General features: G+C 40.1%; 1 protein-coding gene across 1 annotated transcript; it reads right to left on the bottom strand.

The window, feature by feature from the left end:
- ctnnbip1 (catenin, beta interacting protein 1) lies at positions 1-26,324 on the bottom strand. The gene is made up of 4 exons (XM_023277507.3): positions 26,166-26,324; positions 15,331-15,445; positions 13,192-13,282; positions 1-3,013 (listed from the first exon to the last, which is right to left on the bottom strand). The coding sequence occupies exons 2-4, from the start codon at positions 15,424-15,426 to the stop codon at positions 2,955-2,957; spliced, it is 246 nt and encodes an 81-aa protein (XP_023133275.1). The 5' UTR covers positions 15,427-15,445; positions 26,166-26,324; the 3' UTR covers positions 1-2,954.
- Between the last annotated feature and the right edge of the window lie 1,394 nt (positions 26,325-27,718).

The following is a 27,718-nucleotide window of genomic DNA, read 5'->3' as shown; positions in this document are numbered from 1 at the left end:
TTTTACACTGTTTAAAAGTTCTTTAATGGTTCAGTTGGTATAGGATTTGGAAGCATTAAGTCAAGACATGGTCAGCAGCCATACAAAACGAAACCAACTAATCAATGTTGACTGAGAGGGAAAATAAAATACAAAGCCAACACAAAAAAAAAACAGGAAAAAAAGGACAATTAGGCAACGTCGGGTCATCACAGTAAAAAGATACACGATCCTAGTCTCAACTCAACAGCATGCTGAAAACCAAAACTGGTAGCAGGTTCAATGATGATCTCACACACACACACTTTCACACACACCGACATTCATTCACAACTTGAACAAAGGCTGTAGAACAACCCTGATAGGTAAAATGTACAGTAAGACACCTTTAAGAGAAAACAAAAGAACAAAAAACCAAATGCATAGACACATAAAGAATGTTTTAAAACAAAAGTAAACATAAAAAAAAAGACAAATTTCTTTGTCAGTGGCGGACAGAGCGACAAATCTGTTGGCCTTTTACATTGCGATGATTGTTGAGGACATTCAAATAAGAAGTTATTGCCAACAAGATAGAATGGATAACACTTACCCATACAAAAAAAAAACAAATCTTTTTTTTCCAGAAACATTTTAAAAGAGCTAGTAGCTTCCACAAACGTCAAGAATGTACAAACAATGGTCACTGTGGTCGAGGCTTTAAAGTTCCTCGACTGAATGAACATCGTAAACCACAAGGCAGACATGCTTGGCTTCAAAACATTACGTTACAATTATTTTAAGTTATACAAGTTAACAAACTGTACTTAAAACACATTTAATATTGAGCATGTCACTAGAAAAACATGTCTGCTGTTAACAAATATTCATCTGAGCTGTTCCAGTTGAGTCAATTAACACAGATTCTTTTCAATCAGCGAAGGAATAAAAACGTGATTACAAAGTTGTTTTGCTTTTTTCTTTAATCCACTGAACCAAACATAGAATCTCTGTGCTAAATATCAAAATGTATTTTTTGCAAATATCCCACTGATAATAGTGCAAGAGATACAGTACAGTTAGAAAATAGCACACAGTTCTCATGTTTGGCTTCATGTCTTCAGCTACAGGTAGTTAAAAATTAGAGTTCGTATGACTTTAGTGTGAACAAAGAGCCGCTGCGGATGAACTTAAAGCGTCGCTCATGGTGAGCTTTCACCATCTACTGGTTCTCCGTCTTTAACGATGTGTTTGAAGAACAGGGTGTTGATTCAGTAAACAATAAATTACAACTACAGCTTGTCTCTTTCTTAACGGTTAATTTTTATCTTACAGATTTAAAAAAAAAAAAAAAACAACAAAAATACAATTGGCAAGCTTAATTCATCTTCCTATTTTCCCAACTATCTGTACAATTAAAAAAAAAACAAAAAAAAGAGGAAAGGCTTTACACGTCACAAGAACCCAAAGCCGGTATTCATTTGGGGAGAACGTGTACAACCTGTGTTATGTCTAGTAGTGTCTTTTAATTGTTACGCTTCCCCTCGTTGCACTCTCAACAGCCTATGGTTCAAAATAAAGCAGCAGAAGAGCAAGCGAGGCCTCATTTATAAAACGCTGGAAATACACTGAAAGAAACTCCCATCAATCAAACCGTGAGCCTCGTCACGCCGCCCTGTTAACTCCCGTAATTAAACATGAATGATTAATGACAGGCCTGGTGCGACTGTTAACACATGCATCAATCAGCTTGTCGTCAGAGGATTTGTACATGAAGCAAAAACGCAAATCACACGGAGGAACGTTACAGAGCAGAAAAGACTCGATTGTTTTGTTTTTGTTCCTATTTCTGGATCGAGAAAATCAACACGTTACAGAAGCTTTAATTCGCTTGGTATCTGGGTTTAATCTGATATTAAAATAGATTAGGAAATATCTATGGGCAGTATGAGTCCCAGCATTTAAGACATGATTTAAAGACAATATACCTGGTTGTACATAGCTGTAAGGGTTCATTAATGTACAATGTGTGCCAAATTTTAACTACAATGAAGACATATTTTATATTATTTCAATTATGTGCTACTCATAAACCACCCTCCACTTATATATGGCCACAGGAGGCATTATAGGTTTTGAAAAATACATTAACAAACACTTGCATCAACTTACAACAACTACATTATTGTGTTAAACCCCTGTATATTTTTCTGTACAGGACCTGAAGCAGTTAAAATTGAATTGATGTGACTACTTGGTCTTCATGGTGCAGGTTTTAGGTCATGTTTGGACACCGGTAACGTCTCTAAATCCCAACATCTGTGTGGGAGATGCTTCTTTTTAATGTCTTTAGAAATGAGGCCCCTGGTGGACAGAGAACAAAAAGCCATTAACACAACAACAGCTAAACCGAAAACAACTTTAGCCCACGTAGGGTAAGCAGAAATACTTAAAATCTCTCTCTCTTCTAACACAACCAACCGTCACACATTCGCTGCTTGACCAAAACTATATTTTTCTTTGCTTCAGTCAACTGCTGACTGGTCAGTTTCCTCCAGTGACCGCAGCAGGTGGAACACATAACACTGCCTAAAGCCTTGACACAGATGAAACGATACAAAACGAAACCTCTCCTCCCTCCACAAAAAAACAAAACAAAAAGAAACCTAGATTTGATAATCATCCACACAATCTATGAGTGTTTTCACTGACCGCCTTGTCGCCAAGGCTTCAGCCCACAGTGACCCACTTGAGTGCATCTCAGGTAACGGTGTGCCGACTGGTGCGAGGAGTCGTCGGGGTGGAAAAGGTCGGGCGGAGGGCGAGGCGGCCACCGTTTCCCGTCCTCTTCTGTCCCTCCCGGGCTTCCCTCTTTCTCCTGAGCTCATCAGTGTTGTGTTTGTGGAGTTTTAATGGAGTTGTGGATCACGTGCAGGGCGGGATGGGGGGTCAGGGCGGGGCTGGGCGGGATGGGGGTGTTGGTGGGGGGGCCAGGGTCACTGCCGTCGATCCTCCGTCTCTGACCGTGAGAACGCCATCACCACATCCTCTGCACCTGAGAACCAACAGAATGAAGAAATGTGTATAAATGGAAATGATGGGAAACAAAGAGATGTGAGACTTTTCATTTCAGTGATGCAGAATTCCAACAGAACCCAAATATAGAAAAAAACAGCCAAAACAATATATATGTTATAATAAAAACTAATATTAATTAAAAAATAAAACTGATGTTGTATTTTTGCAACAGTGGGTTTTACAGGGTTAAAAAAAATTTCCATTTATATATTTTAGTCCAGTATAGTAAATAACTTTCTTCTCCACTCATACTTGTTTTCTATGTGATAATACAACTCCTGCTTTTAAAGAAAAACATGCTGATTTGGATTTGAGAACAGGACTTTGGCTTCACTCATGCAACTTGACTGGGATATTCAGAAAAGCCAAAAATGTCTGGAGTGTTTGTTGTGCCGCATGCACAAAAACAAGGCTGTTCTGCGCTATCAGAGAAGCATTATTATTCGTACAACACCACCATTCTATCTGCAGGCATCTCAGACCTGTCTGAAGGTTGTACGAATCACAGCGAGTCTTCTGTTTGTTTTGGACTATTGATTTGTGATCGGATCATCCAAAACGAATTTCAGTTCAAAGTGCGAAGCAAGCCAAGTTTTCTACGGGTTCTTAGATGTCTGTCGGCATCCTGTAAATCCTGTCAGCTGTGACTAGAAAGCCGAGAGGGAATACCCTGCCATGAAAATCCTTTTGGTCCATGCAGGTAATTTCATCTATTGCCATGTTCACCTGTTGTGGGAAGCCACCGCCTGCCATCACAGCGCCCCGACGGGGAAGAAGCTGCAGCACAATGTGTGGTGCTGACAGCAGCTTCCTGCTCTGCCATGATAACACTTAGATCTGACACTTCAATACCACTCAATCTCCTCTGCTGGGGCGGCTAAGGCGCAAGATTGTCTGAGTACACAATACTGGTTTCTAGCTGATGATATTAACTTCAATAAGCTGAGGAAGAAGGAAAAAAATCAATAAGCACAAAGAAAAAGACACTGAAGTGATATATAGTACACAAAGTCTGATTTCTTTGCCCATTCCTTTTGTGCCTCGTTCAATTTCACCAACTTAATGAGGACCAAGCGATAATTACAGCCTCATCTGGGTTGAGTAAACTAATGAATCCTGCCAGCTACACAATAGGACTTTGTCAGCTGGCTTTTGTTTAACAAGGAATCATTCATTAGTCTTGCCAACTGTGATTCACCAAGTCATTTGGACTGGCCCACACCTGCTGAGACACTTTTGTCTCTCATAATTGACTATACATTTTCCTATTCAGTTTAAGTAGCATTAAAAGACATACACAACGCAAAATACAGCAACGTTCTTTCGTATAGGCCTCAATTTCAGCAAGAACTCATTTTAACCCTCGTGTCGTCCTGCGGGTCAAAATTGACCCGTTTTAAAGTTTGAAAATGTGGAAAAAATTTATGTTTTCTTTTGACTTCAGATCTTCAATTGGGTAGAGAAAGCGCTACAAACTCAGCCAGATGAAGTCTTAAAACCGCTTTTGTACTCATCAGAATGGCAGAATACATTTGCTTCTTTATAATGGAAGCGCAGCCTGAATATGACACAACAAAGCACACACAGTGAGTGCAATTCTTGTCTAAGAAACGGCCTTGATTAAAAAGCAGCTTCTAAAGAAAAGAGGAGCAAAATGCAATAGTCCGAAGTATGATTGTGTATTGATACAAAAACACCTGATGAAATGATCATGTAGGTATCGTTAGCGCCGACTTCCACACCTTTAGAAATCGCTCTTATCAGCACCTTGTGCATGTCTGCTATAAAAAGCCTTTCTTCGCCGCAGCCCTGAAGTGCTTGTTACATTTCATTATTGTGGAGATATGAAAGTAGGCCAGGGACTGTGAGCTTCCACATGTATTTGGCACAACGGGCGGACCCTCCTCATCAGACAGCGCAGACCCTCCAAACACAGAATTTTGTATTTCATTTTGCCATCGCTCTGGGAAAATAATTAGCAGCTTTCTACGCTGCATTCAGGCCATGTTGGAGCTTGGTAAGATCAAGACTTCTGTGGGGGGGAAGGAGGCCTTTTTTAATATCAACTTTCAAGTTCTTCTTCTTGTGGGAGTTCACCAGCTTACCAAAATGAGGCTGTGGCAAATAAAAAGCCAAAAAAGTAGCATGGGGAGAGGAAACTAGAAAGAGGGATGAAAAAATATTGGCAGAGACATGCTGTTCGACTCTAGTTAATAACATAAATCTCATCTGCTTTGAGACAGCACGTACAGATAATGATGCTCGAACAAGAGACAATTATGTAATACCGGCACAATAGCAAACCTGACCTGAATTATGCTGCAGCTGAACACTGCTGTTCAAGATCATGTTTTCTGGCACGGGAACTTGTGATAACACCCATTTATCACAGAAAATACCAGTCAGAATTATTTAGTGTTTGCGTGAAGGAGCTCACGGGCAATTCAGAGGAAGGACAAGCGAGCAACTTGAGCCGAGCGACCGGCAGACGTTCATCTCAAAATACATCCACAGAGTCGTATGGACGGCTGGGCTATATCTGAACGCTTCGCCTGAGCGTCGTGTTCAGACCTCGCCCTGCCACAAACACACACTCACACATAAACAAGCAACACGATGGGAACGTCAGGTCCCTCAACGCTGTTGCCTAGCGACAGATAAAAATCAGCCTGCATCAGTGGCGCTGCTGCCAATAAGCAAACAGCTTTTGGTTTGTTACAATGCAGCTCTGCGTCCAGCCATTCTCCACAATTCACCTATTCCCTCCTCGGCCTGACGGAGGGGAGCAGCACGACTCCGGACGGCAGATTACACAAATAACAGCAACAACAGCCATGTCATCTGATTTTATCTCCACTAATACTTTAAAACAGAGAAAACAAACCTTTTATCTATCCAGGAAAAGAGCATGGAAGTAAAGCAGAACCATATAAAGTCATCAACATGTGAAAAGGAATATGGCTTTGACAAAAAACTATTCAATTAAAATTCAACACTTAGTTTAATGAATAAATAATCACAGGCTGCAGCCCTTTTCTTCGTCCCACTAAAAGCAGCGACGATCAGTGAATTCACATGAATTAATTCACAAGCAAACAGCCGCTCTTCACACTTCTGAGAGACTATAAATCAATATGTGGCTCACCTAAATTAACAGAGAAACATAAAAGCTCCGCTGAAACCCCTCAGGGTAAGAAGAGCTATGAATTAACCCAAGAGGAGTTGTTTTGATGTCCAGAGCACAGTTCCAGACTAAATAAGCAGAGCAGTATCCATATGATGACTCCCCATGTCGACATGATGAAGCAGCGACGGCATTTGAGGTCACAGTCTGTGCCGAGTCAGTTGAGGGGATGAAGGACCGGGACCCCGACTACACAACAGCAGGGGCGGGTTAAGAAGTAAGACACACAACGGGGGAGTGTGTGTTTAAGAAATGATCTATTGTTCTGATTAGTGCCGACTTGCAGCATCTTCTTTTTTGATGCTATTTTAACCTGTTATCTTGGCCTCTTTTACGTGTTTCTATCAATTGCCTGGTTAAATGAAGGTCTAAAACAAAAATAGACATTATTAATTAAAGGCATTTGTCTTTTCTACTAAAGATGGACAGTGCTAACCACGTTTAATATAAAATTACAAAAACAACAACAAAAAAATCACTAAGCTTGAGGATTTTTTGTAAATTCTAGTTTTGTAGGAAGATTTTTCCAAGAATAAAACGATAAAATTATTTCAACAGTTCAAAAATTCTATTGAATTCACAGAAAAAAAATCTAGTTTGTACAGCAGATTGTTCTTTAGTTCACATATTACTGAGATCTAATGATCTTTAACTATCTGAGGTTAAAAAGTATGCTATATTCTCAAAAAACAAAAAAAATCCCACAATTTATCAGGACCAGAAACTGTAAAACTAAAAAAAAAACAATGGATGTTCAACCTTTGAACAATCGAACTACTCATCTGTGTAGTCTACTGCTGTGTAGGAAAACTTAACCAAATCTAGGCTTAACCTTTGATATTTCATCAAAATCCTATACATGTTATGTCTCATTTAAAAATTTGCCTAAAAGAAAATGACAGATTCTATAAAAAACTATGAACGTTACAGTCCCCAGTGCACAGATAAAGCCATTAGTGATCTACAGTCCCATGAAAAAAGCAGACATTTATCAAAAAAAAAAAACAATGCAAGTAATTTAATATTTATAGTATGTATAGTTAAATTTTTCCTCTCTGTAACACCTTTGAAAAATGTTGATTCGAGGTTTGAAATTTTTTTTAGTAACATAAATATTTAACTTTGTTTACTTTTTATGACTTATGGCATTAACTGTGTCAGACTAAACAATGCATTTCTAAGTTTTCTCTACTTCTAGCCACCGTTGTTGTGTTTCCACAGAGGAGTAGGACTTTATATTGCAGAAAAATGAGCCCACAACGAGTAAAAATGTGACGGGACCAAAAAAGACGGCCGAAAAATACTTTGGGTTCAGAGGAATAAAATTAGGTTTAAGCAACAACAAATAAACTAAGCTTAATAAATAAATGTCTCTTATTCAAATGGATTTAATAAATCTAACATTTTACAGGCTACATTCAGGAAGTAAATTACTTAACAATGCAGCAGATTTGTAATATCAGTTTGGGTAAACTTTTAGTTTGTGATACAAATGAAGCAGAGATAATAAAGAAAGATAATTGACAAATTCAGCACATGCGAGTTGCTTTAGAGCTACCCTTTAATATTCGTCTATATAGCTATGTACTTATTTACCCATTTGTGACAGAGATGAGGTTGCATTTAAGGAGAAAATCATCCCTCTGTGTTTAACTGAGTCAAGTTAGCCAGATATGGTACCTCATAAATCTGATTCCTGCCGCAGTAAGAAACAGGATAAAGTAAGAATCAATACATCTCTAGAAGTGCCAAAAAGCCAAACAAAGGGGAGGTCCTTGCTATGTACGACACGGCTTCTACTTGAAAAAGGCAGCTTTAAGGACAGCGAGTGTCAGCAGACAAAAAGAAAACAAGAGAGTGTATTGATTGTAAGCGGCTGCGGTGACATCTCAAATGACAGAGGACGTATTTCTGCAGGAAGGGACACGACGGACTGATTGGAATCTCTCACTCTGGCTTTGTAATTAGCACTCCAGCTCGCCGTCGGGCCCTTTAATGACACCTGCACCAATCTACGGCTGCAGCACGTCACAACAACAGCAAAAACCCAAAGGGAGGCTCTGCTTTCCCGGGACAACCGAGGTTGCTATGGTGACCAACCTCCTCCCTCTCTCCTCTTTTGTTGTGGCCCTCCGACATCCTTCTGGGAGGAGTAAACTTTCCTCGTCAAATCAGACAGGATAACAAGTCCTGAGACTGCTGGCTTTATGAGTGACTCTCACAAACTGTATTGTTTATAGGGACAGTTATAGAAAGAGGCGAATAAAAGGGTTAAATAGGAGGAATAACAGCCTGCATACAAAGATAAAACCTCCATATTTCTCATGTTAAGCCTCTGTATCATAACTCCATAACTCACTTTTAAGACACTGTCATTATTCACTACTAGCCAAAAAGTCGCAATTAACACTAAAACCAAACGCCAAAACAGAAGCCTCACTTAATGAGTTCACAATTCATTTCCAAACATAACAGCGTTTAAATATCGCACACAAAGTCCTGCTTGTCCTCCATTTCTCTGCATCGCCAAAATTAAGGCATTCACAAGAAGAAAGACCTTTTTTTTTTTTTTTAAAATATCGCAGCTCCAGCGCCGTTGGCAGAGAATTCCTTTCTGGCCTGATTAAAATTGCAAAACAAAAATTCTGTATTTGCATGTATGGTAATCAGCCAATTAAAACTATCTGAAATGCAAATTCGGTGACCCGTAGACTTACAAGAAATATGAGTTGTAACCGCTGCGAGAAAAATCTGACAAACATTTGACAGCTAAGCGGAGTCTGAAGGAATGATCCGGGTTTAAAACACTATTTCAATCGGTCTAATCAGACGTGATGAAGAATGACAACATTTCTGCTTAGACGGCAACACCTACAAACTCACTGACAACAGCAACCAGCTTAAACATTTATCACATTAGCATTTCTGTGTTTTTGCATTTACATTTCAATTTAACACTTCCTGAACACAGACCAGCTATGACTTAGAGTAATCAATATCTGTGTGCCGCCACCGTGCCCTCAGCGCCCCCTAAGCATGCCGCCGCTCAATCAGAGATGCCACGACTGACACGAGACTCGATTGTTGGAGACCCGTTGAGGATATCAGAGTCTCCTGCATCAGCATGTCCAATCTACGCTCAGTTTCACACTGCTGTGGCTGGACGGGTGAAGTTTCTCACTCGAGAGCGAAAAATCTCTTCGGTTGGACCCATCCGACCTCTGTGAGTGTCTCCAGTGCAACTGGAAAATATTCGAAGCTTTCTGATTTAGGCATTCTACTCACCTTAACGGCAGCCGACACAACTTTATTATTTAACAAGCACAGGGTGAGCCATTCACTATGAATTATTGTTAGAACAGCCAGCTGAGGAGCAAAAGTCTTTTTTTGTTGTTGTTACAGGTGCTATCAAATGTGCAAGAGACAAGGTAGGAGGGAAAAGTCTAGAATGATTTTACTTGATTCATGATGCTATTCTTTAAGTCGTCATGCTAAACTGCACCAAGGAAAAATACTTATTAACCAAGGCTACAAGCTTTGCTGCAGAAACCGATATGAAGTCTGAAGGTGGAACTGCTGTAGGTTGGTACATTAACTGTACAAGATCTGAAACAGACAAACAACTTCTTCCTGGAAAACTGCTGGTCAGATACAGAGAGTTTCTGCTGCACTGTGAGATGATCAGCTGGGACAAACATACAGCAGGATGCCGTTATAATAAGGTGAGAAAAGGGTGAAACACAGACAGTAATGCACCATTTATGTCCACACCCTCGTAGCATAGATGTTGCAAACTTGGTTTACTTTATACCTTTTCAGTCATAACACACAATGCAGTAAGAATTAACAGCACAAACAATCTAAAGAAAATCAGAAGCTTATATGTATTAAGTGTCAGCTGAACAGGTTCAGGCAGCGCTTATGTACGCCCAGCCCACATTCTGATCCATTTAAGCTCCCCTCCAGACATCAAAAAAGAATCAATCAAACCACTTGTCAACATAAAAATACCTTCTTTTAAACCAAAAGCAAAAATGTGTCTATAAATATAATAACACACTGAAATGCAATCAAAATGAATACCTCTTGCTTTAGAAATGTATGAACAGATTTTACATAATTTCCTACATGGTTATTCCTTCTTAAATCTTCAGAGGTCTTTTGTTCAACGGTTCCCGATTTGCTTTAAACTTTTGTCATCATAAAATATAGATGTACGAATGGTAACGGTAAAATTTTAGATTTTAATTGCCCTTTGACCCATTTTTATCACATTTTTGCACATTGAAATGTTTGCCTATAAACAACAATATCTCTGGATCAATAAGAGCTGAATATGTGATGTCTGAAGTGACTAAAAACAACATTACATGCCTCTTTTACAAAATGATTTTTCTTATATTTTGTGAACCTTTTTGAAACTCCAAAACCTCTACTTAGATAAAGCTATCTAGCAATATTTGGTTATTTTTGTGGTACAATTTGTTAAACAACTGCTAGATCTGTTGTAAAAATAAAATTAAAATACGTTTCCTTTCATTTTTTGCAACCAAATGTTTTATATTAGAAAGGATTCTATTTGTTCTGTCTTGTATTATTGCAACCACAGTTCAGACAATATCACTAGCTGATCTTTTTTTTTGCTAATGTGTTCTTAAATATGGGACATTCCAAGATGGCTTTATTTATTTATTTTTTGATTATATTGATCTACTTGTCCAGTACTGCAGATTCTGAATCAATGAGAATTAACAGGGAGAATTTCAGACTTTTATCTTTAATAGTTCCTGATATATTGTTGTTCAAACACAACCTCAAATTTCAATGTGCACAAAAACATGCTGAAAGTGGTAGTAATAGTATTTGATGTAATTTAGCTACAATTTCACAATTATCTGTATAAATATCCAGATTTTACACAATAAAGAGCTGAAACTGTTCTGTAAATTGTAATTATTTGTGATTTTTTTGTATTTATTTGTTGCCCCAAATCAAAATGGTTCCTTCTACTGTCATATCGTTTGAAGTCTGTTCCCATGAATTAAACTTTAAGGTACAGTGAATTGCTGCCAGGTCATAAAATATTTATTTTCATCTACTTTCTTTAACCCATTACTGAGTCTAAATGAGATCAAATAGTGGAGTTCCTTCTTCATGCAACTAAAACTCCTCACACCACCTTGAAGTATCCCAAGTGTAATGCGGATACGTCCAAACTGCCGTCCTTCAGTGCAGCGTTAAATATTTAAAACCGATTAACTCTCAGCCATCTCCGTGATGCCTAATCACAGTACCTAGGACAAGATGCAGATCACTAATAATTTATTGGCATACTGACGAAGTGGGCAAGCTGCCAAATGACACTAAATGTGTCTGTTTTTGTGATGTATAATGCATACTTGGAGCACCTCTCGCTAGTCATCTTCTGCCATAATTAACGACGCTCTTTTTAGCTGTATTGACAAAGCAAAGACGTGGAGTTCTGTAGCCACTAAAGGGCACAAAGCAGGAGAGGACGAGCGTCTGCGGCATGAAATGACAGCTAATCTGTAAATGATTCTGAACAGACAGAAAACATCTGCTGTAAACGAGTGACTTCAAATCAGTGCTGATCTCACATGTGGATGCTGCTCGATGATCCGTCTGATCTGCTGCAATGCTTTATATTCTGCCGTTTCACGAGGAGACGGTGTTAATAATGAAATCTACACCGTCTGTGATGCAATGACCCACATTAAAATTTTAATGGTGCGTCCTGAAACTGCAGAGTGAGTTTAGCAAGATATGACGTTGTAGTTCAGTACAAAATAAAGGTGATTAAAAAAAAAAAACACTGAAGGAGGACAAAAAGACAAAGTCATTGCACCTTTAAGTTGCATCCTCGGCATGTTATATAATCATAACCTAATCCTCGTTCAACACAGAAAATGAGGTATGTCTAAATGCGAGCAGCACTGATTGTTTCCTTGCGGAGAAAGGACACAGACAAGGACACCCAACACCTCACTGTGGGTGAAGCGTCACAGGCAATTTTTCCCTGACTTAAAGCTCCCCCGTGGGACCAACACCATATGGGGCAAAGCTGGACCTGAGTCCCAGCAGGTTTACCACAGGAGGACAGCGGTGCTCCTACCTGACAGTCGTGTTTTGGACTGAGCCTGGAAAGCAGCTGATAAGTCTAGTTAGGGAAAAAAAACAATTTGCTGCTGCTTTCTCAGGTGACTGCAGTGCCTCTCCACATGCAGCATTGTGTTTAAAGCAGCACCCTCTTGTGGTTTAAACTTGTAAGAACAGTGGAGTTGCTCACAAAAGCTCAACAGCACCCTCTTGTGTCGTGAAGCGGCACAAACATCACATGTCACGCCACATTACCAATCAAACGAGGTGCTATAACAACATGCGTGAACAGTGATCCTCTCTATAATGTAAACACCGCAACATTCTCTGTCTGAGCCCATTTTGAGAGGCAGCGGTGAAACTAGAGATGCGCTCATACTGAGGATGAGTCATTTGTTTCCAGTCAGCCACTGCTGCTGTTTGCCGGGTGAGTAATCTCGCGGTGCTGGTGGGCCGCTGAGTCGGCCTCGGCGCTCGGTCTGGGAACCACTTTGGTGTGACGGTGTACAGGCTCTAAGAGAGAGATGTGTGTGCAGGGATTTTCCCTCGTTTTGTTCTGGGCCCAGTGGCACCTGACATGTGAGGGTGGTGTTTGTAGGTTAATGCTGTTTCGTATCAACTCACTGCCATAAACACCTTCTAAAGACAAAAATTACAACGACGTCATCTGAAAAGTTCAATGATTGACCTGCATTGAAAAGGTAACATAATCAGATATTTAAAATTAAACAAAATTCAGAACCACTTTCCAACAAAAACAAATAGTTCCCAAAAATAATAATAGCACTGGCTAGACTACTGTACTTGGAATGTGAGTGTGTGTGTGGGTGTGTGTGTGTGCGTCACAGCCTTACCCTGGTCTATGTTGTGCTGTGGGAGTTGGCTCATCTGACTGTGGACCACACCTGCATAATTCCGGAGAAAAGCCTCTTCACTCGGTGTAAGCTGAAGAAGAGCACACAGTGGATTCCCAAATTATAAAACGAATACAAACACAACGAAATGTTGACCTCAAAGACAAAGTCAAGCATTTATTATGGTGATAAGTGATTTAAAAACCAAAATAATTCTCCCAGAGGTGGATATGAGACAATTTGGATCCAAAATATTTTGAGTTTTAACATTAATTAGTTAAAAAAATGTTTTGCTTTGCTGCACATCTCTTCAAATATTTCCTATTTCAGTCACTGAAAGTAACTCAGAAGCAAACAGTTATGAGATAGGTTATAAGCCGATTTTACCTTCCTGCTACATGGATAATTGCGGACGTCGATGGCAGCTTTGCTAACATTTTACTTGAAGGCGTGTGAATAAAGCTGACATGACACCTGTCACAACATGAACGACTCATTATACATGTTTGTGACTTCTTGTTGTTGGGCGTCACTCAGTCAGTTATGTCATTTTTATAGCAAAGTTGGCAAAGTCTTTGGCAGGAGGAAGAGGAGCTGGAGAGGATATTGCAGTTGTCGCTCACTGAGAAGTAAAGGAAATAAGAAGGAATACTATTAATACAACCACACCTCAAATTCTCTTCCCAAACGACTCTAGTCATCTAAGCAAATGCAGATTTCTTTCTGTAGCAGATCATTCTTGCACAGGGAATATCAAACTCTCCGTATCCAATATTTTCCAAATGGTATTTTTGGTCAGAGCATACTCTTTTGTATATTTCTATCTTGGCATATCTCTATCTTCAAGCTTCATTCACTGACTAAGATCATTTTGGTGGGGTTCTACTTTTTGTTTATTTAGTTTCTTTTCCTATTCAGAATCACAACAACAACCTACAAGCACTGATAGTATTGTTGTCTGGAATGGGACTGAATCAGTTTAATTAAGGTTCTATAAATAAAATAAGTTATGTTGTCTTGACATGAACAGAGACAACATAACCTATCATAAACATGGCATAGAAGGCCAAATTAACACATTTAAACAAATTATTTAGCATTATGTGTTAACATTATATGACATTAGACACTCAAAAGTTGTCAGTTTTGACATTTGCTGTCAAGAAACTTCTATAATTGTGACATTATTATTTCCCTTGACTTCCACTATAGTGGTACAATTTGGACTGATCCTAAAACCCAGTCACAGAACCCTAAACTTACTATCAAGCTATTATAACAAAGACACTTCAAACAATATTAATTTTGCATTAAAAATTACTTAATTGACCAAATGACATCACTTTTAGGCTCCAGACTGTGATGAAAATGGTTGCATGTGAACTTTGTTTTTGTGCGTTCCATAGAAAAAGCTGTCTATAGCTGATTATTATTTCAAAAACAAAATTGAACAACAACTAGAAAGCTTGTGGAGAGGAGAAAAAAATGTAATACATTCAGTTTCATTGACTAATGCAGTAGTAGCACTGCAAAATGAAATGGATATTAATTCCAATCATGATTTTGGTTTCCTTCTATTATATGAACAAAATCGACTGCAGGATTTATATTTAAAAATGCTGCTGCATAGAAAACTGTTTCATCTTTGACAAATCTGACAGTAAAATGCCCTATTTTGGTCTTTTCAAAGTAATTTTTGCCCACAAACCTGTCTAGGAGCACTGCAGCAACCTAGCAGGATCTACGCTATCATGAAGCAGATGTTCAGCCAGTGAGGTGTTTTGCCTGTGACAAGGTGGGAGGTGTGGGAAACTTTACCAGTGCTACCAGTGCAAAAGTTAGTCTGACAGGTGTTATGTCAGCCCTACGCATTCAGGAAATCTCTCTATATAAAGCTCCTCTCCATCTGTTCCTGGAAGCAACCATATCAACCATTCTGACATTGCGATGATGGTTTCCGGTGTTAATGACCAAGCTGACGAGGTTTACTGGGGGCAGATTTCAGGAGATTATGATTTGTGTGTTTGCTGATTAAACAAATGGCAATAGTGCTCATAACATGTCAGTAGGAAACCTTTGCTTTAGCAGTTTTTTTCAAACTGTCAGTGCAGTTCGTGTTCATCAAGACACTCTACTTACATTTGATCCCATTTTTTTTAGCATGAGCAGGACCCGCACTTTCTGTTGGATGTACATGTCTTCAGGAGACTTCCCCGGGGCCTCCTCGCGGTTCATCCCCCCTGCTCCTGTGGCTCTGGACAAACAAACACATGCACGTTACACAAGCCCTGAGAAAAATCACAGCTACACAAACACTCACGGTGTTACTAGAAGGTCAACATACTTATACACGGAGCTGTTCCAGCCACAAAATCTGACTGGCGGCAATGTGGGGTGAACGCTTACCAGTGCAGACTTTTTAATGAATCAGATGATTATTCTGTGTAACTATGGGTATTGTGCAATAATTATGTGCATAATGACAGTTTTTTAACAGAACATCTGCAGTGATAGAGTATTACTATTATAACAACAGTTTGTTGTCATCCAGGCAATTTCATGTTTTCCATGACAACTCACACTTTTATTCATGTGCTAACATAAATACACAAGGGTTTTCTAATCATCAATGAGGGTTTCAACACCATTAGCTAACACAATGTAGCATTAGAACACAGGAGTGATGGTTGCTGGAAATGTTCCTCTGTACCTCTATGGAGATATTCCATTAAAAATCAGCCATTTCCAGCTAGAATAGTCATTTACCACATTAACAATGTCTAGACTGGATTTATGATGAATTTAATGTTATCTTCATTGAAAAAAAGCTTTTCTTTCAAAAATAAAGACATTTCTAAGTAAGTGACCCCAAAGTTTTGAACCGTGGTATATATATATATACCATTACAGACACTATACACACACACTCTCCCTCAGGATGTCTGAGCTCCAGAGCCCTTCCCGAGGCAGGAGACTTGTCTTGAGTAAAGTCACAGTGCAGGTTTGCTACTTCACAGCATCATTAATACTGCATGGCAGTTTTCTCACAAATCTCACCCCTGCCTGCTTCCATCTCTTATTCTCCATCTAACTAATGACCTATTTTCACTGTCAGTCTGCAGAGATGCAAAATATAGGCAAAGGGGGAGAAAAAGGGAGGAGGGAAAAGAAGGCGATAAAAGGAGCTGCCAAAGCTAATGTGGGTGACAGAAAAAGGATAGGTTCCGCTGTGATAGCACACACACATCAAGGTCGGCTGTTGTCACATTAGATATCTTTTACAATGCACCGACGAGACGAGGCGCACGACACGGCTTGATATCCAGCTAATGAAAAAGCTAAACATGCAGAAGAAATAATTCACAGGAAAGGGTAAAATAAATCTTTACAAAGGATAAATTCAGTGGGAAGAACATAAGATTTAGCAGAGAGAATATCAGTGTGCAAGTCAGGATTTGTTCTCCCCTTAGAATAAATCATAAAAATCCTATGGGAGCCACAGTGACTATGATAGTTCTGGCAATTTATTTTGGCCTCTTATCTATACAAAGGACCACTAATGCATGTTGACAGGCTGTTTGATGTAGGGTTATATTTAATTGAGGAGCTGGCTCGCCCCTTTCCAGAGCCCAGGGGAGAGGATGAATGGGGTACCATTGGCCATTGGCTGGCATTTGTTTGCCACTGTGAGCATGTGGATTCATCCAGATCAGAGCAGCTGGAGACCATGCTTCTGGCTATAGTCTTTATAATTACAGCAACCTTCGGTGGATGTTAACTGCAAGCAACTAGCCCTCGACTTTGTGTTCTTGCCTTTTTCTTCAGCCACAGAAAGTGGTAGCTGGATGAATAGATTAGTTATTCACGTCAACCTGAGCGTCAGGCACAGTTTAATTGGAGAGCTGCTGAAGACTCAAAGTAAGGCAGACATGAAAAGATTGAGAGAGCTTGCCAGTGTCAGTTCAGTTGCTCAGTAAACCTTCAGGGGATTGGTGGTGGTGGTGTGTGCATGTATTTGGGTGGGGGTAGTGACAGGGAGAGGATGTTGGTGGAGGGTGTAGGAGGGGGTGGCCATGTCCTCAGATCAGCAGCAGTGACTCGTTTGATCACGTCTCCAAGCTCCTCACTTCAGATAAATGGGAGAGCTGAGACTCCAGGCGAAGAGACCTACCAGTGAGGCGACGTGCAGCATGAAGACTGATGGAAACAAAGGAGCACCAATCTGCCTGCCTCAGAAGCTCACTGGGAATAAAACAGTCACTGCACACGACTGGATGAAAAGCCGAGGATGAGGACTGAGGGGTGCGATTACTCTAAAAGGTGTTGTCTTGTACTGAGATCCTTGAAGACGGAAAACATTATACAACAAAGATGCATTAATATTCAGGAATATTTTAAGACAATGCAATCATTTTCATGTCTGCTAGCAGACATAAGGTCGATATATTCCACATTCATCATCTGTATAAATAGGCCTACCGCTTTCATGACTGAGGCATTTCAGATCCTCTGATGTTTGCTTTTGAAGTTTGAAAACTGTCCATATTTAGCACAATGTCTGCCCGGGCTCCTCACTGTTTCGAGGATTGCAGCTTTTACCAGCCAGAAAAAAAATGTTTTTTTATTTTATCCTACTTTCACAGCAATATCTGCTGCAAGAAGAACAAACATAGTTCACAAAATCCCTCCGGGAGAATCTCTGTAGGAAGTAGGAAAGATGTGGAATTGTAAATGAGGCTGATCATCTTCTATTGTCATGCTTTTAAAAAAAGAGGAAAGGACCAGGAGACAGATTTAATCCTTGTGTGGATTTCACCTTTTATTCTTCTGGCTGGAGGGAGCCACAAAGACTAATTTCTCAATGACTATTTTGGGCAGCTGAGCAGCTACAGAACTGGAATAATTACAGTTCTGTTACTCAGTGAACTGGATCACAACATGTACACAACAGTGATTAACATTGTGCATATGATTATATAATGAGCAGTTTCACATATGCAACCTTACTCCACAGTCAACCAGATGGTAGTCTGGTACCTGCTGCTCAATGCCACAGACTTAACATCTCAGTAATGACTTCCTGGGTCTCTGGATTAGAAAATTTTAAACCCACAGTCAAAGTAAAGTCCAGTTAAGAGATTATTTTAAAGCCAAAAATCTTATACAGCATGTCCAAATAATCATATGTATTATCAGAGACTTATGTTTCAATAAAATGCTGCAACAAGCTTTTTTCATCATTATTAATTCAAGATTTTTGTAAAACATTAATTATTTTTGACATTTTATAAGTATATACAGGAGCTCATCATTCAATTTTCTATGCCTACTTTATCCTGTAAAGGCAAAAAATTATGGGATATCACAATTTTCAACAGCCTAGGGCCCACACGGCTTGTTTTAGCCAACAAACAGTCCAAAACCTAAAGATTTTCATTTGCTTGCTGGGTGTAACCAACACTTTAAAATCCAAAAATATCCAATTCTAAGTTTTACAACACAAGGAAATGCAATAAATCATCCTATCTGAAAAGCAGGTACCAGAAAATGCTTGCCATTAAGCTTAATAAAATTACAGAAACATCAGAATTACTGATCATTTTCTACTGTCTCCATATTCTGCTTCAGCACAATCCACATTACATTTTTGCCAAAGTACCCTGAAATGCAGCTTTCCAAACATCCAACTTTCCATTACACAAAATTAACTCTGATCAATGAAGAGACTGACATCTTTTCTCATCATACTTGTTTGAGTTGTGTTCGGATTAAAGTCTTTTGGGAACAAAGAAAAGACAAACTCCTCTATTTATAGAAACCAGGTGCTTTAGCAAACAACAAACTCCGTCTAGCCCACTCTGACAGTTTACACCCGAGATGCTGTTTGTATAATATTCATATGATCTGACATATCCACTCCTCGTTAACTAGATTGTTTAAAAAGAAAAACATATATAGAACTGTGCAAGAGTTTTATGCAGTTGTGAAAAAATGCTGTAAAGCGAGGATGCTTTCAAAAGTACTGATATAAATAGTTTTTATGCAGCAAACAAAACAACACTAATCAGATGAATAATGGGTGTCACGACCTTCTGCACTTTCACACAATTTTAGATACTTCTTGCCAAGTTTCCACAGCTCTTATAGTCGTCTGTCTCTTCATGTAATCTCAGACTGACTCCACTATGCTGACTTCAGGGCTCTGTGGGGGCCATACCATCTGCTGTACGGCTCGTTGCTCGCCTTGTTGCTGAATCTTTAAGAATCTGGCTGTATGTCTGGGCTCACTGTCAGCAGCAGAATGAATCTGGGATCAAGCAGACGCCTCCCTGATGGTATGGTGTGATGGACATGAATCTGCAGCCTGTTATGGGACCATCTTAACAGTTGGACATGCCCAGAACAGCCCCGTTGTCCAGAACATATTCTGGACTGGCTCCTTTTAATGTGAAGGAGCAGCGGCTCTGCTCTGAGCTCCATCAGCTCAGAGCACCTGCTGCCATTTTTCTGCACACTGGTGGTCATGTTTGTGCATTGGTGAGCTTCCTGGGTTTGTTTTCACATTGGACGATTGCCCTTTTGGCTGCAAGTTCTTCTATTAAGACCACCTATGACCGCATTTCTCCAGACTGCAGATGAATTTATTCCTGAGTTGAAGGCAGTGCAGACCATCTTTAGTTTCCAGGGGAAGTCAGCATGTGGTACATTCTGTTTTCTTCGCTAACCAGTCCTCATTCTTACCCAGGTCTTTGTGCTTCTGCAGAAGAACTTGGACAGTGCATCTGGGAACAAGAGCCTGCCATGAAAATTCTGTCTGTGTGAAACCTCGTTGATGCAATTTGTTGTTTATTACAACCACAACAGAATTTCTTTAACAGTTTAATTGTGTACTAGAAAACATGTCTACAAATTCAGGGGCAAATTTGGAAAGTATGACATTTGTTATTCACACATTAACCGAGAAGAAAAAAGACAATTGTGTAAGACCAATGTCTCAATATGTGTTCTAAAAAGGTATGACAGACAAGTGAGCTCTGCTTAAAAGCTTATATTATGTTTTATAAAGAAACTATATGCAGCTTACTGGGGTCATTCTAGCATTGTACTGGTATACATGCTCCTGTGTGCAGCATGTCTTGAATCGTTTCAAGGACCACAATGAGGATGCTTCCAGACTCCTTTGTATGTGTCCGATGTTAGGTTCTAGAGGTAGGCTGGCTCAACACTAATCCCTCGAGGGATACTCAGCCAGCCTCAGACACATACGGCTAATATTCCAGACGTAATCAAAGGCTTTCTTTAATGCTGATCTAGCCATAATCCCCCCTCTGCCCATGTGGGGCTCTTGTCAGTGTTGTGATGTTGGGCTGAGCTGAGAAATCAAGCTCTTTCAGCCCCTCTAGGCAGTCCAGCTAAACCACATCATCGCTGACACTGAAGCAAAGTAAAAAATAAAACAACACGAGGGCACACAACAACGTTTTATGGGTGTAAAACCTATTATTGTTGTTATCGTTTGATGTTTCAACTAAATCTCCAATGAAAATATCAAATAAAGTGCTGCAACTTCTCAGAGCGCCGAACAGCATCATAAAATATCTTGTTTTGAATGACCAACAACCCAAATTATTTAGATTACAATTAAATATGACACAGAAATCCTTTCATTAGAGAGGCTAGAATGGATATAATTTGTGATTTTTAACAGATTTTGTTCAAAAGTGACTAAAATATGTGAGGTTAACTGATGCTTAAAATAAACTACTTAATAAAAATAAAAAATTCTGCAGTTATTTTCTGTGGCTTCACTAATCTATTGATATTAGTTTCAACACAATGCATTACTGTCTGTTGCAAGAACTCATTTTAACAGAAGTGATTTAAGATAGTCCACTCTTGTGTCAGATTGTGGCTCTTTCACATTTAGATAAAAGCATATGGTACAAATGCATTCAAAGTTTCACTGTGTAAATGTGTGAAACAGGTAAAATATATGCTACGATACAAATTTTTCTCAGTTGTGTATCAAAAATACATGCAACTTATAAGTGATTCTTGAGTTCTAAAAAATTATCTGATAGGTACTCCTATCAACCTTATCTACAGTTACCATCATATATCACAAATCTTGCAATTAACTATGAATTGGAGAATCACTAATATATAATGATTCTGGATGGTTATATAACATAATGTAGCATCAGGAGTTACCATCCAATTCCCTGCTCATAGCACATATCAGGACACTGAATGTCTCCAATGTAGTTGTAGCAGGTGGGAATACGATAGGAATTAGCACAATATGCTCGTATGAATATTTTTTTCAGATTACTATTTGTATCTCAGTAAGATAAATGTATGAAAAAAACAGATATGCCACGCATTGAATAATCCCACTGTTTGTATTACGTTATGTCAGGTTGCTACTATGTTATTCTTACTAGGAAAATACACATACATTCAAGGCAAAAAAGGAGCAGTAGCTGGTCTGAAAACAAGCAAACAAAGAAAATTAGAGAGGAAAAAACAAGAAATCTTAAACTTAATTAAAGAGAGATTTTTCTTTCTGGGGCTCTGATGAGTGATGAGTCAGATGTACCCACCAAAAAGCGCCCAGTCAAGGTCTAAAATCACATTGTCATTTAGAATAACTGCTGCTGTGACTTGGCCGTTTACTAAAAGCATCTCTAAATATCAAACAACTCTAGTAAAGGAGATTAGGTTTGGTTCAAATGCTCACATTCGCTGCATGGCAGAGACGCTGTCACAGCAGTGCAACATTTTTTAAAGACATTACACATTCGGTAATGACACTTTAAAAATAGAGACGAGCTTCACACGTCACGCTGGACTTCTTGTGTGTACAAATGTATCAGTAAGTGTCTCTGAGAAACAAAAACATGAAGAACACTTCTCTAAACCATTTCAGGAGTCCGGCTGGGCCACACAGTGCAACGAGGGTCTGCTGCCAGGGATTACAGTATGCAATGTGATAGGCCCTCACATTTGCTGAGGGTCAAGAAGAGCAGAGGCTGCCACGGCGCTCTGGCCCATTCGCACATATGGGATATCCGCTGTCACCGGCTCCAGAATCAGCTGCTCGCATGATGCGCAACATCTGATTTACAAATAAAATTCCTCTAGCAAGCAGAACCGAAGTCAGTAAGACTCTGAGAGGTCAATAGCCTCGACAGAAGGGGAAAAACTGAGAAGGAAAAATAGCTTGAATTCAGTCATGAGCTGCTCCAACATCCCAAGCAAATGTGTGAGAAACTTAAGTAGGCTATGAGCCCGGTGTGGCTGCCAGCTCAGCTGCCAACAACCTGGCCTGGTTCTGTGGAGCAGCTGTGTCACTGCAGGTACACTCACAAACACACACACACACACACACACACACACTCACAAACACACACACTGGTTTCTGCTGATGGCTAACCACAGAATGAGAACTATTAACACAACTAGTCAAGAGAAATTATGGCAGAACAATGGTCTCATTCAACACTGCAGTTCAGCAACATAAACATCTATCTTGTGACTTTTTGGTGATATTGTGTGACAGTATAGAAAAAAAAGGTCTGAAGTATTGCCCAATTAATCTGTCACTTAATTAAGCAACTAATCACAGATCACACATTCATTATTGTGTGGTAAAAAATTGCCCCACAGATTTCCAAAGTTTAAGTCTTAAAACTATGTGTAATTTCCAAACAACATGATCAAACTTAAAGCTACTAAAAACAAAAAACATCAAGTACCCACATTTCCAAAGCAGGAATCACAGTTTTACTCCAAAATTTTGAGAAACAATTCCTGGCCATTAATAGATTACAATATGTTCCTGTCCATTAACTGTTTCAGCACAAGAAAATAAACCACTCTTCTAAACACTCACAAATGGTGCTTTTCCACTCCCACCTACTCGGCTTGACTCTACTCGGTTTGTGAGGTTTTCCATTACGTTGTACCTGGTACCAGCTACTATTTTAGTATCTACTGGGCCGGGGTTCCAAGCGAGCTGAGTCAAGGCAATAACGTGATGTCTGCAGAGTGCACGCCACTGATTGGACAGAGAGTGATGACACACGAGAGCAACTCCTTCACGAAAACCAAACCCACCATTTTTTTTTTTTTAAAAAACTGGCAACAGTGACGGTGCACATTGCTCTTCACGGAACTTGGCAAAATTTGAGTATAACCGAGCAGCAGGTACACCATCACCTCGATGTTCTCCATTGTTGTGTTACGTTTGCGTCGCACACAAATGACGTTAAGGGACTTCCGGGCTGCCGTGCTATGACGACTCCACCCACGATGAGGTGGGACTCAACTGTAATGGAAAACGACCTAAACCGAGTCGAGTCGAGAACAGTAGGTGCTAGTGGAAAAGCACCTTAACTGTCTAGATCTGAGTACCTACTACTGTATTTGCACTACTTTAAATGTACCTCAGTAGCCTTGCCACTTTGCACACACACTGCAAATGCTGCTATTTATGGGTTATATGCTCTTATTGTTATTGCTCTCTCCTCAATTTTTGCCTAATTTTTACTACTTTTTTTCTGATTACTGTACAATGAGAGATAAGATTCACTGGAGTCCTTGTCTGCGTACAAACTTGGCCAATAAAGTTGATCCTGATTCCATCTATAGTTGCACTTTATATTATTTATTATGCACTAGAAGATTGACTAATTTTGTGGCAATCGACAAAAAAGAAATTCTAAAAAATCTTACCGCAAATTAACAGTAATAATGAACAAAGTCATGTAGAAAACAATGAAAACTACTCGACACCCAGCAGACTGACTCCCTTTGGATGGAGGCTGCTTGGGGTCCTGAAACAGCACGAGCACAACGAACAGACACCGCAGGCCAGAAAGGCTCTGACTCGGACTCGCAGCTTGTCTGCACGCTGCCGTCTGCTCACATGTACAGTGTTCACAACAATGGCTACAGTATTTGGGGACAATGGTGATGAACTAGATTGTGAAAACATGATTGATAAGTAGGTCATGTCTTGTTGTCACCATGTGAGGCATGAACTCCAACAATCCTGCTCAACTGTACAAGCTTAGTTCATAGCTGGGTTTCTGGGTGTGCTTAAATGTCCTCCGATCATTTCTGCACCACGTTACATTGAGAGAGTTGGTTACGACAGGTATTTATACCTAAAGCTAGTGGGCAAATTCAGTTTTTTAATTTGGAATAAAACTACTACGGTTATTAAATGAGATTCTGATTTAGTTTCTCTTACAACTAATTTGATAAAGCTCAGTTTTGTACAGACCATGCTATGTAAAATAATTAAATCTCATCTGGTATACGATCACAGAACATCTATGCTCACTCCTCAGGGTCCCTCATGTGAATTGAAACAGAAGCTGCTGCCTTAAGCTGGTCCCTCGGGGGTGCGGCTGCAAGATTTTCAAAGGAGCCTGCGTGAAGGCAGGGCATAAATTTCTGATTTGCAAACAGTTATATGATCCATGTGCTTGGGAGAACACAGTGCAGTATACAGCACACAAAAGACAAAGAAATTAGTGATGACTTCCATGAAGACACAACAAGAAAATGAAAATGGCCCAAAAAGAATAATCTTGAGGTTTGATTCTTTAAAATCATTTAAAAGACACGCCGGTCATGCAGAGTGTAAAAGCCACAAGTGGATGCAGGCGGCTCTAATGTTGCAGTGTCAGGCCACGACAGGCTACTACGTGGCCCGGTTAATGCCGACAGGATGAGAAGCGCTCTGCCAAACACAGAGATGAACCAGCCTCCCTGTCCAAACTCTGCTCACAGGCAGCTGATGACATCCCCTCAGGGCTCGAGGAGGTCGCGCAGCCGCTGAAGAGCACCTGCCATGAGCGTGAGGAGGCACTAAAGGGGAAGGAGGCCAAGTCCAAGTTTCTCTGAAAAACCCAGACAGCTAGGGGAATGCGCAAACCGAGGTCCAGAACCAAGTGTAGTAGCTGCCAGGAGGATTGGCTGTGGCCAAGCCCCGACACTCGTCCACGTCCAGCTGCCCGCAGGGTGCCAGCTTCGCCACTCAAAGGGGTTGTCAGCTATCTGAGAAGTGGGGGGTGGAAGCAGACACTGTAAAAGGCCAGGTGGCACAATGCATCCATGGGTGGTGGGATCCAAAAATAGAGAAGCAGTCTAGTGAGCTATGCAAAAAGCAACTTGAACATGAATTTTGAAAGAAAGTGGCCACATGTACAGCAGCTTTAGTGGGGTTTTAAATCAACCCTCAGCTGATGAGAGGGAAAAACGGGTTCCTGTGCATTTACATGTAGGTTTCCATCATGTATGTGCAGTGTGTAGAACTGCTTATGGGCAGGAAACAGTAAACTGTGTAGATGTTGAGTGAAATAATGTAAATCTAACGCACACGAACGTTAGCTGAGGCTGTTTCTGGCTGTAGATTATGTAGAAATCTTGTCAATTGTAACACTGAGTGAAAAATAACTAAAACACCCGAACAACAAACACAGCAAAATCCAACAACAAGCGGCTGTTTCTTTCCTAGAGATGGATACACATGACCGAGCAGTTCCTGTTATCATGTTGCGGGACGCAGACTATTCAAACTGTAGCAGCGCTCTGGCTAGCAAGCAGCGAGCCTCCAGCGCATTTTCGATACGAATATTAAAGCTAATACCGTCTCGGAAAAAACGCAGCGGCCACTTATTTAACCACTTACAAGTCGAGTTTGGTTTATTTTAAACACACATTTCATTTAGTCTCCGCCAAAGCCGCGCTATCCTTGGCAAAGCGGCGAGTGCTAACAAGCCAAGCTAGCTCGCTAGCATGCCCCAGACAAAAGCCTGAATGAAGTTCCTATGGGTGCAAACACCATCCAGGTACCGCTGCTCTGCCAGAAGTGGAAAAACGCGGGGATTCAAACGCACGTATCGACGCTAAAACGTCTGACAATGTGGAGCCGGATGAGAAAACGACAGATAAGTGCTTACCCCTCCTGGTCCAGCTTTACTTTCTTCTGTGCTCTGTTTGAATGGTGTGTTGTTGTAGGAGGGCGTCCTGTTCCGGGGTCACATCCCTCCAGTCGGCAGAGCTACGGCGGACTGACTCAACGCAGCGAGGCTCCGGCTGGATCCTCAGTACCGCTGCCGGCCGCCGGGGGCGCCACCGGCCCGGACAACTCCGCACAGGGTCGCTGGGATCCATCATCTGGAAAATAATTTTTATAAAATGTATTTTTGTGTATTAGTTTCTCATTTTTATAAAAAATCACTTAAAAGCCTTGCAGAGTCAGTAACTTCTTTTAAATCACTTCTTAAAACCCACTTTTATAGACTTGCTTTTATGTGAGGTTTACATTTAGCTTTATTTAGTTTTAGTGTTTTATTCTGTATTATGTCCTGTTTATTTTAGATGTTCTCTCGTTATATTTTACTTTTAGCTTCAACCTCTTAAGACACAAACTTTGGTTGGGTTTGCATTTTAGATTTCCTCTACTTATTCGGGTTAAGGAGTAACCAATAAAAATAATGTTCAAATAATATATAATATTAGATTATTATATTTTATTATATTAATATTATATTGATATATGTATATTGTTATTATTAGTGTTGAAGTTATTTTTATTATTAGAATTATTATTGTTAATATTTTTATTATCAGAATTATTAGGAACAATACACTCTTTTTTTTTTTTTTAAAGTCCACATATGTGGACCACCACATGTGTGTTGTGGAATCGCGGCAAAACAAGCACCTACTCGGCGCGGTGCGGCTCGGCTCGTCTTTGTTTGCGAGCGTTTCCATATGGATTAGTGCATGGTATCAGGTACAATTGTCCGTACCTTCTCGGCTGAGGTTCCAAGCGAGATGAAGTGAGCCGAGATGTGACGTCTACATAGTGCAGGCCACTGATAGGACAGGGAGTGACGACACACGAGAGCGACTCCAGCACGAAAACAAAACCGGTGTTCCAGTTTAACTGGTGATCAGGTTAACTGGTGATAGTTTCCGTCTCCAGAGGTTTCACCCTTTCACCATGAACAGCATTCTCTGCTTTTGCACTACTGTGTTTATAGCAATTATCGTTTTGCTAATGTGTTTATTCCAATCTAGCTGTAAATTTCTGTATATAATTGTTTTATTTAATTTTGCTACTATTTCTTTTTCCTCCCTGTTCCTCATTCTATAGTTTATTTTTTATTATTCTCTTCCATATTCCTAGTGTGACACCAACAGCCGAAACCAAATTCCTTGCATGTTGTGTACTTACTAAAGCTGATTCTGATCACTTTTCTGTCTTTGGTCGAGGCAAGAGGAAAAGGGGCCACAGAAAATTGGACCTTCCAAGCATACTTGTGGAGATGCAGGCTGAGGAGGAGTGGAGTCATGCCCAGCATGATGAGAACATCTGGTTGCTCCTCAGCGAGGCAAGAGAGAATGAAGCGGCCTTGCAGCGGAGGAGATGGTCCAGAATACTGCCTTCAACCAGTCATTCCTGGGTGTACTGGGGCAGCTGGTGCAGGCAGTGGGCAGCCAGCGA

This window comes from Amphiprion ocellaris, chromosome 8, assembly GCF_022539595.1.
Source record: "Amphiprion ocellaris isolate individual 3 ecotype Okinawa chromosome 8, ASM2253959v1, whole genome shotgun sequence".
Lineage (NCBI taxonomy): Eukaryota > Metazoa > Chordata > Actinopteri > Pomacentridae > Amphiprion > Amphiprion ocellaris.
The sequence above is the reverse complement of the archived record's forward strand: the minus strand, read 5'-3'. Positions and strand labels throughout refer to the sequence as shown.

Bases quoted from the DNA above. Each gene is read 5' to 3' on its own strand.
- ctnnbip1 (XM_023277507.3), bottom strand. From the start codon at position 15,426: ATGAACCGCGAGGAGGCCCCGGGGAAGTCTCCTGAAGACATGTACATC. The intron at 13,283-15,330 runs GTAAGTAGAGTG...GCTCTTCTTCAG, and splicing joins TAAAAAAAATGGGATCAAAT to CTTACACCGAGTGAAGAGGC. The intron at 3,014-13,191 runs GTAAGGCTGTGA...GTTGGTTCTCAG, and splicing joins ACAGCACAACATAGACCAGG to GTGCAGAGGATGTGGTGATG.